At 39.3% G+C, this 18,238-nt stretch overlaps 1 protein-coding gene across 5 annotated transcripts in view; it reads left to right on the top strand.

Annotated features, from left to right (window-relative positions):
* AK4 (adenylate kinase 4) overlaps positions 1 to 18,238 on the top strand; it is a 75,099-nt gene that overhangs the window by 36,321 nt on the left and 20,540 nt on the right. For 4 of the 5 annotated variants that reach the window (XM_019449006.2, XM_019449008.2, XM_019449011.2 and 1 more), the window contains one exon: positions 4,440 to 4,559. The exons of the other annotated variant lie outside the window; for it this stretch is intronic. In XM_019449006.2, coding sequence (XP_019304551.1) covers positions 4,440 to 4,559 — 120 coding nt within the window. The remainder of the gene's footprint in view (positions 1 to 4,439; positions 4,560 to 18,238) is intronic. 5 annotated transcript variants of the gene reach the window in all.

The raw sequence follows: 18,238 nt of genomic DNA, 5'->3' as shown, positions 1-18,238 counted from the left end.
TGGGGTGGAAGGCCTGTTTGAGGTAAGACTTATCAGAGATCTGAGTGAAGTGGGGGCTTGATCCATGTGAAATTCTTGGGGAGAGAGTGTTCTTGGCAGAGGGAGCAACAAATGAAAAGTTCTTAAAGTGAGCACATGAATGTGATTGTCAGAAAACTACAGGGAAGCTGGTGTGGCTGGAGTAGAGTGGACAATGGAGAGGAAGTAGGAGATGGCTTCAGGGAAGGAGGGCCTGATTACACAGGGCCTTGTAAACCAAGGTGAGGGCTTTGGCTTATACTCTGAGTGAGATGGAAAGGTCCTGGAGGATTGCAGTTGGCTTGCATTTTCAAAGGTTCACTTTCCTATCATTTATGCAAAGGAGCCATCTCAGATGCTACTGAGAAGTGAAGCAAGCTAAGAGTTGAGAATTGGCTGTTCAAGTAATGTAATGATTTGTTTGGTTGACTAGTGTGCAGAAGACCCCAGAAGCAATCTGTTGATTTTGTGGCAGGTCACAGATTGCTATGAGTAAAGGACCCACTTTGATCTTATCTCAGAGATTCTTTATCAGTGTGATTCTTTGGCCAGTTGTCTCTTTTTCACTATGTAAAGATTTGTGCAGTGGTCTTGGAGTATAACTCATTGCTTTTTTTTTTTTTTAAGTGTATATATTTTGAGAGAGAGAGAGAGAGAGCAGGGGAGGAACAGAGAGAGGGAGAGAGATCGGACCCCAATCAGACTCTGTACTGGCAGCACAGAGCCCGACATGGGGCTTGAACTCATGAACTGTGAGATCATGACCTGAGCTGAAATCAAGAGGCAGATGCTTAACTGACTGAGCCACCCAGGCGCCCCAAATATATTTAAAATTTTTTTAATGTATATTTTATTTTTGAGAGAGAGAGAGAGAGAGAGACAGAGCACGAGTGGGGGAGGGGCAGAGAAAGAGGGAGGCAGAGGATTCGAAGCAGGCTCCAGGCTCTGAGCTGTCAGCATAGAGCCTGATGCGGGGCTCGAACTCACGAACCGCAAGATCATGACCTGGGCCTAAGCCAGCACTTAACCGACTGAGCCACGCAGGCACCTCCATTGCTTCATTCTTTCAGCTCTGCTTTTTACTAATCTGTGGCCTCCGCTTAACCACCAGGGCCATCTGGGGCCATGGTTGTGATTTCTTTCCTCACAGTGTCATTGCTTGCTCTGCAGCCATCTTCACAACAGTTACTGTTGCACTTTTATGTTTTGATCATTTGGCTTGGATATGACAGACGCTGTGGAAATGTAATGGCAGGAACTTCATGTTCAATTAGATATAAAGAATGGGGGAAGTCAAGAAAATCAAGACAACTGGTGTTTACTCTTACATGACATCTGAGGAGAGTAATGTTATAAATACCAGGGCAAGAGCATGTGGGAGGGGAAGGTATGATTTTGGCCATGATAAGTTTGAGGTATTAGAGGGGGTACATATTGCACCATCTAGCAAATATTTAAAGGCCTCAGGGGCATCATCTGGCTACTGTTCTGCATTAAACTCCTGAGTCCAAAAGTATCCCAATACCATAAATCCTCACCCAAAAGGACCTTAAACATTAAGTAGCCCAATCCCCAACCAGTTTTCCGAATCTGTCTATAATATCCTGTCTTAGGCAGTCTTTGAATCTCTATTCAGACATTCCTTAGGCCATTTTTTCTCTACCCATTTGTAATTCCCATAACGAGTCCTAATTGTAAGCCCTGGGGATTAAGTAAAATAATGCCCTTTCCATGTGTCAAGTATCAGGATATGGGCAAATTGTTTTCATGCCCTTCTCTGGATCTTCTCTTTTCCAAATGAAATGTTTCCTATGCTTTCACTGTCTCCTCATGGGATATTTGGAGACAATTCACGTCTTGGTCTGTTATCTTGGAAGATGTCTATATATATATATATTTTTGTTTGTTTGTTTAAATCTGTCTTAATGTTTGGCAGATGGGACTAAGAACAGGGCTCTGGCACTGGGTATTGTATGGAAACCAATTTGACAATAAATTTCATATTAAAAAAAATAAAAAGGAAGCTGGTATTAAAAAAAAAAAAGAACAGGGCTCTGCGGTTGGCCTGACCATTGCAGAGTAGGACAGCACCAATCTCGTCAGTTACTCCAAGCATACCATCCGACAGTGATTTTCCTGATATAAAACATACATCGTATACAGGTATTACCAAGAGAACAGAAAGCATATGTTCGCCCAAAAACCTGTACGTGAACATTCCTTGTAGTGTTACTCATATTAGCCAAAAAGTAGAAACAATGCAAATGCATATTAACTGATGTATATAAACAAAATATGGTACACCCATACAGTGAATGATCAACCATGAAAATGGATGAAGTACCACTTGAAAACATTATGCTAAATGAAAGAAACCAGACACAAAATACCACATATTGTATGATTCCATTTATATGAAATGTGCACGATAGGCAAATCTGTAAAGACAGAAAGTAGATCAATAGTTGCCAGGGGCTAGACAGAGGGAGGAGGGAATGGGGAGCGATTGCTAATGGGAACAGCGTTTCTTTCTGAAGTGATAAAAATGTTCTGAAATTAGGTAGTGGTGATGGCTTCACAGCATTGAGAATGTATTAAAAATTACTGAGTTGTACACTTTAAAGTGGTGAATGTTAATGGTGTGTGAATTGTATCTTAGTAAAGCTGTCATAAATATGGGTATTACTTCCTATCTGAAGGTGAGGATCTTATGAGGATTAAATAACACATACAAAGTGCTTAAAGCACAGTGCCTGGTATAATATGTTTCTTAATATGTTAACATAGTATGTTACTTTATTAGTGATTAATATTGTTGCTCTTCATGAAAATAACACTGCTTAAACATTGGTAGGTAAGCTGCAACTTTTATTCACTGCTCCTTTTGTGCATTATTACCTGTTACCTAGTATAGAGTTAATAAATACTTTGTGAATGAATCTGTTTTTGTTCATATGCATGTTTAGCCACATTTGCCAAAGTGGTTGTCTTTTGCTGTTCTTTGCTGCATGTTACTGAATCAGCATCATTGGATCTAACTTTGAGCTTGTAGTAGTAGCAATCAGAGCCAATAGTTTGAGCCAGTAGTAGTAATCAGAGTGATATGAATCTCTTGACAGTGCATATTTCAGAGTTGGAGTTAGGAGTTTTGACTCAGTTTGGGGAAGGAAAGGTTCTACCTTGAATTCAAGTGAAGGTAGGGACAAAGTGATTCTTGAGCTTTTTTGCAGTAACATAATTCTGCTTTATGTTTTTATAAGAACATAATTGGCCTTTCTTAAAGTCAACATCAAATATAGGCAATATGCTAGATAACAGTGCAGTGAATATCTTCTTGGGGACACTGGTGGTTGAAATTGTATCAGTCACTTGAAATGTAAATTAATATTTATTATAAAGGCATAAAATATGGTCCTATTTAATAACCATTGTGAATGTAGCCAACTGAATAAAAACAATAAAGTTCGAATAAATAAATAAATAAATAAAGCATAATTGGCCTGTCAAAAATGTGGTTCTTAATGGTTTATTATCAGTTCTCTGAAGAGTAGAGGACTTAATCTTGGTTTAAAAAAAAAATCCGTTCCTAGAAACTTAACAGATTTAAACTGATAATTTGTTCCACTGAACCTAACCCACAATTTCCACATATAAGAAATTATTTTAAAATAAGATAGAAACATTTTTTCTCTGAAAAAAAATTTTTTTTGAAAAATTCACATCCTTTTATATATGTTAACTAACTTGGATGTAAATTCAAAAAAATAATAATAATAAAAATAAATTCACATCTTTTTATAAAGTTGGCATTCTAATAACACTGAGTTGCTTCTACAACTGTATCAGCAAGGTGCCATCTACTTATTCTGAGGTTCATGAAGAGAAGTTTGTGTTTGTATTATCCAGCATTCTTTCTAAGACCAGTGGAAATGTTTTCCTTTGGTCTCTAAGGAATGGTTGTGCTTCTCAGCTTCTTTCAGCCTTCTGCATCCCATGAACCATATAGTTGATCACATTTCCTGGCTGTCGTAAACCATTGGGGGGCTCAGTGTCCACTTCGCGGCTCTCAACTCTGGGAAGTTCCAGGACTTCTGTCCTGGCCTTTCACGAACCACCCCTTCCTCTGGACTCGAACTTTTGTTTCTTACTTTTATCTTCTCTTCTAATTTATAGAAATACTCTTTTATTTTTATTTCTGTTTGTATATATCTTATTTATCTTCAAAAGCTGCTTTTATAATTCTTTGGGAGACAAGGCTACCATTGTTGAAACCAGTATTCTAAAAATTACCCCCAAAACATCTACCTATAACTTTCCCCTCATACCAATAGGGAGGAATGGAAGAGAAGGCAAAAGGAGTTTGTAAGCTTTTCTTTTTTTGAAGCTTTTTTGAGTGTCTCTTTTTCCTGTTTTTTTAATAGAAGTTGGTGATATGGCAAAGCAGTACATAGAGAAAGGTCTTTTGGTTCCAGATCATGTGATCACACGCCTAATGATGTCGGAGTTGGAGAATAGGCGCGGCCAGCACTGGCTACTAGATGGTGAGTTGAACCTGTGGGTAAGCTGGATTTCTGTGACTAGTTGGTTGTGCACACTCCCTTAATTTCTGACCCATTGCAAAATATTTTTTCTTCCAAGCTTTCAGTCATTTATTTAGGCATATTCCAATTTGGCAAAATGATAGAAACTCACTGTGATAAAGCCTTTTCGTTTCTGTCTCCAGACTACCATCCCTGGAGCCATTGACTTGAAGCAAACCTTTACTGAATTCCCTTTACTGTTACAGTTTCGATGGTGCTCATTGTTTCCATGACTAAGTTGTCATAGGTATGACACATCTTAAATCAGAGGTTCTTTCATTCATAATAGGCCACACAAATTAACACCATGAGTTACCATTTTTCATCTGTTAGGTTAAGAAAGATAGAAAATCTGAAGATCTTTTGTTGAGTGTAAAGGAAATAAATATTATTGAGAGTATAAAACAGGCAACCATTGGAGGACAGTTTAGCCATCTTTATACTTTTTTTTTTAAGTTTATTTTTATTTATTTTGAAAGGGAAAGAGAGAGCATGTACATGTGAGAGCATGGGGGAGAGCAGGAGGGACAGAGAGAGAGAGAGAGAGAGAGAGAGAGAGAATCCCAAGCAGGCTCTAAGCTGTCAGCACAGAGCCCAACGCAGGGCTCAGTCTCAGGAACTGTGAGATCATGACCTGAGCCGAGACCAAGATTTGGACACGTAACTGACTGAGTTGTCCAGGCACCCCAGCATTCTTTATATTTCCTGACTCAGCAGTTCCCTGCCGGATTTCTTCCTAAAGAAAGGTTGTCAAGGTTGTCTGTTCTCATCATTATTTGTAACTAGCAAGACACTGATAACAACCTAAGTATCTATCATAGGGATGCCTTAAAAATTAGTATGTCTGTTACCCGAATAATGTGTACCTATGTGTTGGCATGGATAGATCTCTAAGATGCACTGCCGAGTGAAAACAGCTAGCTGCAGTAGAGTCTATCTCATATACTATTATTTATGTAAACATGGAAGGATGCTGTGGTATTTATTACTCTCTCCATGTAGAAATACATGCATAAGCTCTCTTTGAAAGGATATTAAAAAGACTAGTCTTTGATACTGTTTGATTTTTTTTTTTTTTTGAGTATGTATTTAAGTAAAACCTGGACCTTATTTAAGACCTCTATTAGAGGTTCCTAAACTTTTTAGGCAAATGGGCTCCTTGATGACAACTATGATATTTCTCCTAGGAAATGCCTGCAGATGCTTACACACAACATATTATACAATTCTCCATGAAGCTGAAATTCAGAATCTTCTACTTTAAATTTTAAGAAAAACAATGGACTGGGTGGATTATTTCTTATTCTTGAATAGCAAGATTCCTGGGTACAATAAAAATAGAAACTTGATGAGCATGCTACTTTCTAGGACCACAGAATGGCAGAGAATGAGATTTCTCTATGAGGAACTTGTTTCCATTGCAGAGCGGTTTTTAGTTCACACAAGGCACTCAATCCCATATTAATTTTGTGAAACTGAAGCTTCAGGAAGTTGTGACAGTTGAAACCTTGATGTTTGCCAGCCACAGAGAAGCCAGATGAATTGCCTACATTTAAACTATGAGATTGGCTATATTTCTCCTAAAGTCTGGAACCATGAGTCTCCAAAATGACTAGTATGGTGCGGTCTTTATTGTCTATCAGTGTTTCTCAAAGTGTGTAGTGTGCAGTGTTAGTAATTGCTAGACAAGAAAGCAGATGTGTCAAGTTAAATATTAAAAATTGCTAGCATTGGGGCGCCTGGGTGGCGCAGTCGGTTAAGCGTCCGACTTCAGCCAGGTCACGATCTCGCGGTCCGTGAGATCGAGCCCCGCGTCAGGCTCTGGGCTGATGGCTCGGAGCCTGGAGCCTGTTTCCGATTCTGTGTCTCCCTCTCTCTCTGCCCCTCCCCTGTTCATGCTCTGTCTCTCTCTGTCCCAAAAATAAATAAAAAACGTTGAAAAAAAAAATTAAAAAAAAAAATTGCTAGCATTTATTGAGTACTTATTGTGTGCAAGCATTGTTTGGAACACCTGATATTTTTTCATTCAATCCCTACAATACTGTAAGAAGTAGATACTGTTATTCCCATTTAATAGATTAGAAGACTGAGGCAAAGTAGGGTTTAGCTAACTGCTCAAAGGTAGTAAGTGCCAAAGTTAAACACGTTTTCTTTACTTTAGGACTTCATTGAAACTTTAATATAATGCAATTTAACTCTTCACAGAAGGAGACATCATGAGGCATTTTCTGAATTTATTTGATTTTAGAATCCCCCACCTCATTCCCAACACTCACCAAGAACCTACAGGGTTTGTTCTGTGGAGCATTCATTGTGAACTACTATTTAACATATATTCCTCACTTTGTAGGTTTTCTGAACAGTTGACTATAAAGTAGATCATGTCTTTCTAGACTTTGGATTTAAAAATTTGGAACTCTGTTCTCATGGGACTAGAGGGAACAGGTGGATTGAATTTAAAACTTTTGCTGAGAGAAAGGCTATAATGGCCTACAAAAGGCATCCTCTTATTCATTGGGCAATAACGAATAAAGCTCCTCTTGTGTGTCAGAAATTACTAGGTGCTGTTGATAAGATGCTAAGACACTGTCCCTATCACAGTAGGGGAATCAGTAAAATAGTTACTGATAGCAGAATAGAAGCATATATATGTGGTACCGCGCAGACACAGAGAAGAAAATTATGTTCTGGTAGTGAGAGGAGGTACTGGAACAGCGTTATGGAAAAAGAGATAAATAGAGGTTCCGCAGGTTGATGAATGGGGGTTGGAAGGCAGATGTTCTCTGCAGAAGGGCATGTGAACTAGGTAAGAAAAGGATGACATAGCTTAGTATTTTCCTGGGCCTGCAAGCAGAGGCAGGCAGGGGAAATCCTGGAGTGGATGGTGTTTGATTCAGTACAAAGATGATGGAACCAGAAATTGTTTGCTCCCAGGACCATTGAAAAGTTAATTAGGGCCATAACATGATCAGATTTGTGTCTCAGAAAGACTGTTCTGTTAGCAGAGGAGAGAGTAGGTGGTGGGGCAGGGACGAGGTTGAGGCTAGAAGCCAGATACAAGACTGTTGTAATATTTGGACCATGGGATGTTGAAAGCCTGAATTTGGGCAATGGTGGTAGGATGGAAAAGAGGCACCATCCAGGAGAGAATGGATTGAGGGGGAAAAATTGACAGGAGGTATGAGTGAGGTTAGCTACTACAGCCCTGTGGTTTTCTTTTTTTTCCTTCCCTCCCTCCCTTCCTTCCTTCCTTCCTTCCTTCCTTCCTTGCCTTACCTTGCCTTTCTTTTTTTTTCTTTTTTCTTCTCTTCTCTTCTCTTCTCTTCTCTTCTCTTCTCTCTTCCTTTTCTTTCCTTTTCTTTCCTTTCCTTTCCTTTCCTTTTCTTTTCTTTTCTTTTCTTTTCTTTTCTTTTCTTTTCTTTTCTTTTCTTTTCTTTTCTTTTCTTTTCTTTTCTTTTCTTTTCTTTTCTCTCTTCTCGTCTGGTCTCGTCTCATCTGGTCTCGTCTGGTCTCGTCTCTTCTCTCTTTTGTCTTCATACAGGGCTTGGATTCAAGAAGAGTGTGGGATCAAGACCTGAGCTGAGATCAGGAGCCAAACTCACTTAACCAGCTGAGCCACCCAGGCACCCCTGGAGTTTTCTTTTCTTTTTTAGAGATTTTAATTTTTCAAGTAATCTCTATACCCAATGTGGGGCTCCAATTCACAACTTGAGATATAGAGTCCACATGTTCTACTGACTGAGCCAGCCAGGTGCCTCCTGGCTTTTATTGCTCACGGAGGTTTGCACTTTTTGTTTCTTGACTGTCATTGCCTCCTTTGCACTTCTCTAGGCCACTTTAATTTCTCCAGGTGCGACACATTGACTCACAAAATGTAGTCCTCCACAGTGTGTAGGTGTTTGCCATGATGGGTAAACTTTGACTTTGCCGCCACCTGACTATAATTTCTCTGGTTTAAATTCTTTAATTGTAAAGCTTGTCACCTTGCAAAGCAAACTTCTGTAGTTTTAGTGTAAACTTTGTTTTAAAAAAGGATTGTCTATATTAAACTCCTTTGGAAAGGTGGTTAGTGTAATAACCACTAACCCCAGTTAGGTACCAGACTGCCCGTTTTTTTAAAAAAAATTTTTTTTTTTCAACGTTTTTTATTTATTTTTGGGACAGAGAGAGACAGAGCATGAACGGGGGAGGGGCAGAGAGAGGGAGACACAGAATCGGAAACAGGCTCCAGGCTCCGAGCCATCAGCCCAGAGCCTGACGCGGGGCTCGAACTCACAGACCGCGAGATAGTGACCTGGCTGAAGTCGGACGCTTAACCGACTGCGCCACCCAGGCGCCCCTCAGACTGCCCGTTTGAATCCCAGCTCTGCCATTTACTGGCAGTCTGTGACCTTGGGCAAATTGTTTTACCTCTGTGGGCATTTTATTCCTCATGGAAAACAGGGATTAGGAAAGGGTTTGTAAGGATGAAGTGAATATATGTAATGTTCTTAAAAGAATGCTTGCCATATAATAAGTGCTATATAGATATGCTATTATTATCTGTCCTAAGTGATATACAGGTCCTGAATGTTTTGTTTTTGTTTTTGTTTTTTTGGTGACTACATGAAGTGTTAAGTACAGGAATAATTTAAAAAATATTTAGCCATGTGAAATTGAAGGTCAGTTTTAGTTATGGAATGCTTCTGTGTTTTGCTTTTGCCATAACTATTCCTCTCAGGGAGAATAACTAAAGTTCTTTTACATCACAGGCCTGTTTTTAGTGAAGTGCGTCAGTATCATGGCTGATTTAGTTTGTATCTTTCTCCTTGAAGACCCATCTGGTCACTTTTTCAGTTGTGATTTTCCTTTAAAGCTCTGGAATAAATCCATTTGGCAAAGTGAGGAGTGTTAAGAATGCCTCATTCTGTGTTCAGCCTTAAACTCCTTATGTTACAGGGCACATGCTCTGTGGAGGACGTGCCTGTTGAGTGTGCTAAAGGTGATTGAATGTGCAAAGGTCGAGAAAAGAATTCTGGATGACAGATGACTCATCATCTTGGTCCATATGTCTGTAGAGAGGCATCTGCAAATGGTGGGTGGAAACAAGTAGAGTGGACGCAAGCCAAGGGAAGGCCAGGAGGGGTTGGTGGATGGGGTGCCTGAGTGCTGTGTGGTTTGGTCAGCTATGTCCTTGCTAAAGATAGTTCAGCTCTACCTTACCTTTGCAGTTTTCTCTCCAGCTGAGTAAGAAACTGTTTTATGTGTTAATACTTGTATACATTTGTGGGGGCTTTTCTCCTTTTTTCTTTCTCTCCCTCTTTGTTTTATTTCCTTAGAAGTTGAATGTGTGAGAACAGTTTTAAAAAGTTTTCTTTAATATTTAAGACAAATATTCTACTAGAAGAATGGAATGTGCTGCAAGCTTTCTAATTTTGTTATAAAACCATGCATGTTTTTTTTTTTCCAGTTTCATATAAAGAAAGTATTTACTACTTATTAGGTGAAATAGCTAGAGAACAGTAACCATCTCTTTAAAACGAATATAAATTCTTCGCTTTTTAAAAATAGGGCTGGCAGCTGGGTGGGGCGGGTAGGGAGATGTGTTGGTAATAGGGGTTTTCATTTCTAAATTTGACTGCCAACCTGTGTATTTAAATAGTAGCCTACAAGTTCTCAAACTCCTTCCTAATTTATCTACAGGTAACAAGAAGTAACAGAATTGTCTACCATACGATTTTAGGTGAGGCATCAAAATATTTAAAATTGGTTGTCACAGTTTGGTTTCATAAAAAAATATTAAATTTTAGAATAATGAGTGGAATATAATTTAAGCCTTTCATTGGAATAAAGATCCCTTTGGAATGAGAGTTATCATTCAGTCTGTGGTTGTATGTTTCATTTGTGGTTCAGCGCAGTGTTGAATGCTAATAACTAGGGCTTTCTGTAGATAATTCTGGAATTTTTTTTTTTTACCAGAAGTCAGAGTTGCTTGAATGTGTGCAGTGTTTGTGTGTGTTTGTTTGCCCTGAGAGTTAAATGATCTCAGATCTGCAGTATTTCCAAGGTACATACTTACTCAGAGCCCTTGGTAACCAAGTAAATGGTGGATGGTAGGAAACCAAACTACGTATGATAGCCATGTAGCCGTAATAGTCACCTCCAGAATAGAGCATCTGTAAAATTCTGTTTTTAAAACAAACTTGACATTTTTTATCATCTTCTTGGAAGAAGGAATTACACCTGCTTTTGATTATACTTTGTAACATCATTACTAAATATTCAGATATTCTTCAATGAAAGGATTTGTAGACATGTCATTAATTTCAGGTTGAATATTGTACTAGGGGAGAACACATGACTTCACCAGGGGAAGATGGGCAAAAATAGGAAATGGTATCTGTGTATACTTTAAATGAAACTTAAAAAATAAATCAATGAAACTAAACAGTAATATTGGTCGAGTTACACAGGAAAAGACCATTACTCAGCAAGGTTAGGTTATGAAAAGTCATTTTGGTCACGCCTGACTTGAAATTTAGCACACTCTCATCTTGTGATATACCTTATCCAAAGAGCGGAGCCTGTTCAGACTTTATGTCTAGCTATTGATTTCATTAAAGCTAGTGCAGCCTCTTTGTTAATGGTCCCAGGCGATTGTGCAAATTTCTTTCGGTTCTGAGTCTTCATAATTTTTCCTACAACTGAGTATTTATTGAGCACCAACTCTGTGCCAGGCACTGTCAAGACACCACAATAGAGCAACATACTAGGTGGGACCTGGCCTTCTTGGCATTTAGAATCTAGTGGTGATTCAGCTTTTGTGCTGCCCTAGGCAATGAGGATTGCCTTTGATTTCTGTGATTTAAATCTAACCTATAAGAACTTTGTTTTTATTCTATGACTTCCCTACTTTCAGTGTCCTTGGTGTCTGTATGAGCTCAGAGGATCGGACTGAAAAACATGGTAAAATAAAGCCTTGGGTATCTTCTCTTGTTCATTTGATTGGATTCTCTCCTGAGACCCTGTTCCCATGTCCATTTCTGGTGGCTTTTTTCTTCTGCGTGATCTGACTGCTGTCTTGGGATGGGGAACAATTTTAATATGGCAGGTAACTCTGAGTTTGTTTATTCGCTCTGTGTTTCCAGAGAATGACTAGATTTTAACAAGTAAGCATTAAGGGCCATATGGAAAACATATGTATACAGATATTTGAACACACCCTAGAAAAACTTGGTTCAGAGATCAAAACGCAAATTGAGTTATACATTTTATGGTGCGTCTTGATGAGCTTGGCATTGGTCTGTCTGAGGAGGGAATAGCATATTTTCTGAGCTTAGTCCAGGAGGAGCAAATGCTGAATAAATAACTGCAGTCTAGGACCTTGGGAGCCCCAGTGGAGGGGGTGAAAGGTGAGAGGTAGCACCCAGGAGAAAGGAACTGACCCTATCTTAGGGGTGAGGGAGGCAGCTGTTAAATGGAAGGCTTCCTGGAGAAGGTGACAGCAAGAACTAAGTTTTGAAAGTGAGAATAAAAGCTTAATCTTCTAGGTGGAGGGATCACTATATGCAAAACAGCATGGTGTATTCTGGAAACCACAGGTAATTGGATAATTCTAGAGCTGAAAATATGAGCATATGAGGTCAGAAAAGTGGGTGGGGGCAAAAGTTAAACACTTCATGAAATTCAAATACAGGGCATTGAATAAACATCAAAGTCAATACTAATTTTTTTTTTTTTTACATCTGTTCATTTTTGAGAGACAGAGCACAAGCCGGGGAGGGGCAGAGGGAGAGGGAGACACAGAATCCGAAGCAGGCTCCAGACTCTCGAGCTGTCAGCACAGAGCCCGACGTGAGGCTTGAGCTCACAAACTGCGAGATCATGACCTGAGCAGAAGTTGGACGCTTAACCGACTGAGTCACCCAGGCGCCCCAACATCAAAGTTAATATTAGAAATGAGTTAGGGGGGCGCCTGGGTGGCGCAGTCGGTTAAGCGTCCGACTTCAGCCAGGTCACGATCTCGCGGTCTGTGAGTTCGAGCCCCGCGTCAGGCTCTGGGCTGATGGCTCGGAGCCTGGAGCCTGTTTCCGATTCTGTGTCTCCCTCTCTCTCTGCCCCTCCCCCGTTCATGCTCTGTCTCTCTCTGTCCCAAAAATAAATAAAAAACGTTGAAAAAAAAAAAAAAAAAAAAAAAAAAAAAGAAATGAGTTAGGAAGCTTAAAATGTAAAACTTTGAGTTTGAAAGAATAACTTATTTTTTAACTTTTTAACCAACACTTTAAAATTAACTTAATTTTTAACATGTTTAGATCTACTTTAGATATTAAACTGTGATTTCTATTTGGGCATGTCTCATACACTTTAAGATACACTTAGCCCCTTTGCTGTTGCCACTTAATTAGAAGTCTATAAAGTAAGGCATAGGATGAAGCTGTCTTCAAATCCTAATTTTAGATGGAAGGAGAGCCTCCTTCCCTAATTTATGAAACAGGTATCTTGGGAATTGGATGGATTGAGAACATTCATTGCAAAGCTTTATCCAAAGCATCTAAAGCATACTTTGCTAGGTTTTTTTTTTTTTTTTTTTTCAAATTAAAAAAAATTATTTATTTATTTTGAGGGAGAGCAAGAGCACAAGTGTGGGAGGGACAGAGAGAAGGAGAGACAGAATCCCAAGCACTGCTCCATCCGTGCAAAAGCCCACTGTGGGGATCAGACTCACAAACTGTGAGATCATGACCTAAGCCAAGGTCAAGAGTCAGATGCTTAACTGACTGTGCCACTCAGGCACCCTTTTTTCTAGTTTGTTAATGAAACAATTGCTGGGCATTTACTAAATACACAGCACTATATCAGAACAGTAATGTGGTGGAAAAAGCGCGGACTTATAACTGAATATCATTATGTAATTTATTAGCTGTGTAGTCTTGAGCAAGCAAACTTACTTTTCTTGGATTCTTTTTCCTCATCCATAGAATTAGTAGCAGTATGTATGGCATAGGTTCGTGAGGATTAGCTAACAAATATGACGCTCTTAGTGGAATCCTAAAACGTAGTAGGTGGTCACATGATAGTACGTGTTATTATGTACCGATGTTGTATATACATACCACCACATGTTGATGCTGATACAGATGTTAGAACTTAGCATTTCATTAATAAATGGCTGATAAACTTAAAAATGTCATTTTAATAAGCAAAGATCATCATATTCATCCCTCATTAAGTACACCGGGGGAAAGTATAACTAAACAAAATTCCCCAGCCTCCATTAAACCTTACCTACTAATATAAAACAAAACAATATAAAACTCTGATGACTGCCCTAGTACTAGGAAGAAAAACCCAGATTTTGTGAAGGTGAACAAGTTGATTAGGGTTAAGAGGAGAGTAAGATGTGGGAAAAGTGCAGAGAATTTAATTTTATCATTTGACACTGACTTTATAAAAATGGTACATGATTACTATAAAGCATTCAAGCCATATGGCAAAATATAAGGGAAAGGAGCTAGTCACCTAAAATCCCCGTAGCCAGAAATAATCAGGGTTAACAGTTGAGAACCTGTCATTCTAGACCCCTCCTCACGCACATAGGTGCTTGAAAGTGTGTAAGTGCGGCTCCCATACTTGATGTACTTTTAAAAATATTTAATTTTACTTAAGTTTAACAATAGCAGAGCTAAAGTGAACCTGAAGGAATTATTACTGAATTTCAGATAAAATCTTTCTTCATCACCCAGGATATTTTTGGGAGAGCTCTTTAAGATTATGAAAGCCATTAGGAGTTGACATATTTGTTTTTTTATTTCATACTTCAAATTGAGACAGAGAGATATTGTCTTTCTTCAGTGAACAGTAAGAGGATTAATGTACTTAGGCTTCCTCCCACCTCTTTTACCCTCCCTCCGTCTCAGTTTTCAATGGTTTTTGTTGCTAAAATCTATTATAAGTTTTCTTCTGTAACCTGAATTTCCAATTTTTTTTTTTGTCTTACATCTAAAAGATTTAAATGAATTCTGTGGCCTGGTTTTCTCACACAGTACCACATCTCTGTTTCTTTTGTTTTGACGATTCTTCTCGTTACTTCTGTGAATAGACTAGAAACCATCAAATTATACACTTGAAACAAGTGAATTGTTTGGCATATGAATTATGTCTGAATAAAGCTGTGCTACTTTTTACCACAGCTTTTCCATTCATCATTACCGTGGTCAGCTGGATCTTACTGGATAATTTCCTCCTGCTGTTCTTTCCCTCCTTCCTTCCCTCCATTGTAACAGAGGGGCTCATGTGATGCCCTCTTCCCTGAGTTTTCACGTTTGAGAACGCCTCCTCATCATTCAGCAGGTTCAGCTGGCTGTGATATTCCTGAGTGACCCCTGTGTCCTTCGGCACTCTGCAGCCTCTGTTTCATCTTGTTCCGACCTGGATTATTGCTCTGCAAAGCCCTGAGGCCAGTGTGACTTTTGACTATGATTTTTTTTTTTTCTTCCTGTATAGACTTCCTGAAGAATTGTTTCCTCATACTTGAAGTAAATAGACCATCTCAGTGTTGTTTCTTGTCCTCCCTCCTATAGGTACTGTGTCCTTTTGATCTCCAATTCAGTTCTTTTCCTTTCAGGAAAGTTCTCCTGTATTATATCTTTTTTGTCCTTTTGTTCAGTTTTTCTATTTTAAGAAAATATATCCACTTACAGTGGATATTATTGAATACTCTTTGTCTTTATCATATTTTAAAGTTTCATGTTTTTTGTGTTTCCTTTTGCCTTCATCTATGTTCAGACCTCTTTTCTTGAGGGCAAGGGAGGGCAAAACTTTGTTTTTATTCCCTAATGATGTCACAGTTTCCTTACGTTTATGTGCTGTATGTGCTAATGCTGCCAGGCCTTTGCACTCCCTGTGCCCTCTACCTGCAGCACTGTGCCTTGAGATGGTCATGAGGATGCTCCATTCACATCTTTACTCAGATATCCTCTCCTTGCCGAGTCCTTCTGGTACTATCCTGTCTACCCATTTCATTCTTTCTTCTTACCTTATAATCATGTAACTTACAGATTGATCTGGATGTTGATATTTTATACCTTCCTGTACCTACAATTATGTTTGACATGTAGAAAAAGCTTATAAATACTTGTCTGATGGTAGGTCTCACCTACCATGTATATGTACACCATATACCTGGGAGCTGAGCCCATGGTGGGCCATACTCAGCCTCTGTTCTTTTATTTGGGGCAAAAATACGGGCCTGTGGTGAAATCATTTACAAGTTTCTTTTGTCTCAAGTGAGATATAGTGGGACCAGTTTTCCTTTAATTTGTTTATATTGGGACTTGGGTCCCCATATAACAGGTAAACAAAATTCTTAAAGAGAAGGGCCTTTAAGCAAAGGATTTACAGTTAACAGCTCCTTCCTCAATGCAGTATGCATATTCCTTTACTGGCAAAAGGGCTCCATAATTTTTAACCTGTTTAAGAACACAGGTTATAAGCTATGAGTTTCATCTATATCCTTAAACAGGAAAAATCATTGCACTGATGCCAGAGGACCTCAACACCATTTGGGGATTTCCCCAAGAATCCCTGCCTAATAGGAATTCATCTTTTAACTAAGCCACTTAGAAGATCCAAACTTAGGGTTTAAACCCAAATTTTCTGTAGTATGTCTTCTATCAGTGGATCCCGAAGTAGTGATTGTAGCATGTCCAGGTTTTTAAATCATTTACTACTAACCTATGAGCTCCTTGAGAGCAGGAACTATTTATTACAACTCTAAGATACGTAATAGTAGAGTTCCAAGTGTCCCTGGAAGATTTCAGTGAGCAGGAAGTAGGTCCTAAGCTCTCAGCACAGCGGGAAATGTGGAGCTCACAAAGTGATATGATGTAGCTTAAGCTCTTGTTTGCCAACATCTGGAGCACAGCTGTGTCTTAGTCTTTTCACCATCTGTTAATAAAAACTGGAAGAAGTGGAATATGGAGATCTTGGATACACATACAAGTAAATATTGTGCAAACAGATAAGGTAGTTATAAGATGTAAGACGGAAAAGGCCTTCATCGAGCAGGTTTTGACGGTGATCAATTTTAAGTTGCTAGTGAGGCTTCTGCTTGGTGGTATGAATAGTTTGAATGCCCCTGTGTTAGGGAAGACTATGGTAGAATACCTGCTTTGAACTTCAGTTAATCATTCAGTGATTAATTGTGATGGATTATGGCTTACATATTTTTAACTTGGTTCTTGCTTTCCCAACAGCTGGGAAGAGATGGCTGGTCAGAAGCAACCGTGTTGGCCCCAGATCCTAATGCACATAGGAAGGGGGCCTGGTGTTGTGTGGCCTTTTCATACGTTGCCAGTCCCAGGCGGATGTTAGAAGTTGCCCTTTAAAACTGCGCTTCTATTTCCATCAAGCAGAGGGCTTGCTTTTCTGCCTGGGAATGTGGTGGTGGACTCTGGCTCTCTGCCCTTCCTCTGGAATGAATGCACAACAAATTAGAAAAACAGAAGTGTCCTAGTTCCCCATTCCCCTCCACTGTCTCAGCTTGTTGCTGTGGCACCTCCTGCTTCACCGGCCCTCCTTCAGGCTCTTGGCATGGCTGAGAGGAGCAGATGCCAAGGCCCGGTGGCTGGCACGTCAGGGATTTAGCGACATCTTCCTGCACATGGTGAATCTTTTTTGGGAGGGAGGCTGTCTAAAAAATAACCTGTAGGCACCATAATTAGTGATATAGCATGGTGGATTTTGGGAGAAATTTAACTGCATGAAATTTCAGCTTTCAACATGGATTGGCTATTTGATTAAGCAGGACATGGTAGCTTTTCTAGGCTATGAGGGAGAGGGGACAGCTTAGTATGGAAGCATGAGGTAGGTTTTCTGTACTCCTGGTGAGAAACCACATGATGGAGTGAGCAGTCTCGTATGTGTCGTTACAGGGAGGAAAGCAAGCTCTCTGGGCTTAAATGTGTTCATTATTTTACTTTGCCTGTTGGATTTTCTGGTTTCCTCAACAATTAATGGAATATATTCACTTGGATTAGGTTATCTAGGGAGACTGGGATTCTGCTTGTTAGTCATTTAGAAAATATGTGTTTCAGGATTACTTTTCGTGAAAATAAAAGTATACCACAATTTATTGCAGTTCTTTCTAAATTGAAGAATTATTCATGCTGCCACCTGTTGACAGAATTAGAGTGTACATCTAGTCTACTTGGTCAGTAATCCCTGCCTACCAGAATACCAAATCCACATGAAATCTGACTATTCTGTGGAATCTGACTGTTCCACATGGAACAGGGGCTACAAGCAAGCATGTTTAAAGAATACACACCCACAGCTAGAGTGGCAAATTCTCTTGGTGTAACCCAAGAGAATTGGTACCCACCTGTGTAACCATAGCCTGTCTAGTCTGAATCTCTTAGTCAGAAGATAACCTCTTAGAATGTACTTTTGAATGCTTTATGTATGCATGCATCTAAGTACTTTCATGTCAAGAATGGCTATTCTTATTTAGAGGCAGATTTTCCATTACAAGATTTACGGATCATGCTTTAAATTCCATACATCTGCTAATTATTTGTTTCCTTTCAGATTCCAATATCCTTGCAATTTGAGACACCAAGGAATTAAATCTTACACCATGAGTAGATCTTTGGAAGAGAACA

The sequence above is a fragment of the Panthera pardus genome, unplaced genomic scaffold (genome assembly GCF_024362965.1).
Source record: "Panthera pardus isolate Hobbes unplaced genomic scaffold, ASM2436296v1 HiC_scaffold_11, whole genome shotgun sequence".
NCBI classification, from domain to species: Eukaryota; Metazoa; Chordata; class Mammalia; order Carnivora; family Felidae; genus Panthera; species Panthera pardus.
Note: the sequence above shows the minus strand (reverse complement) of the source record. Positions and strands in the feature narration are given on the sequence as shown.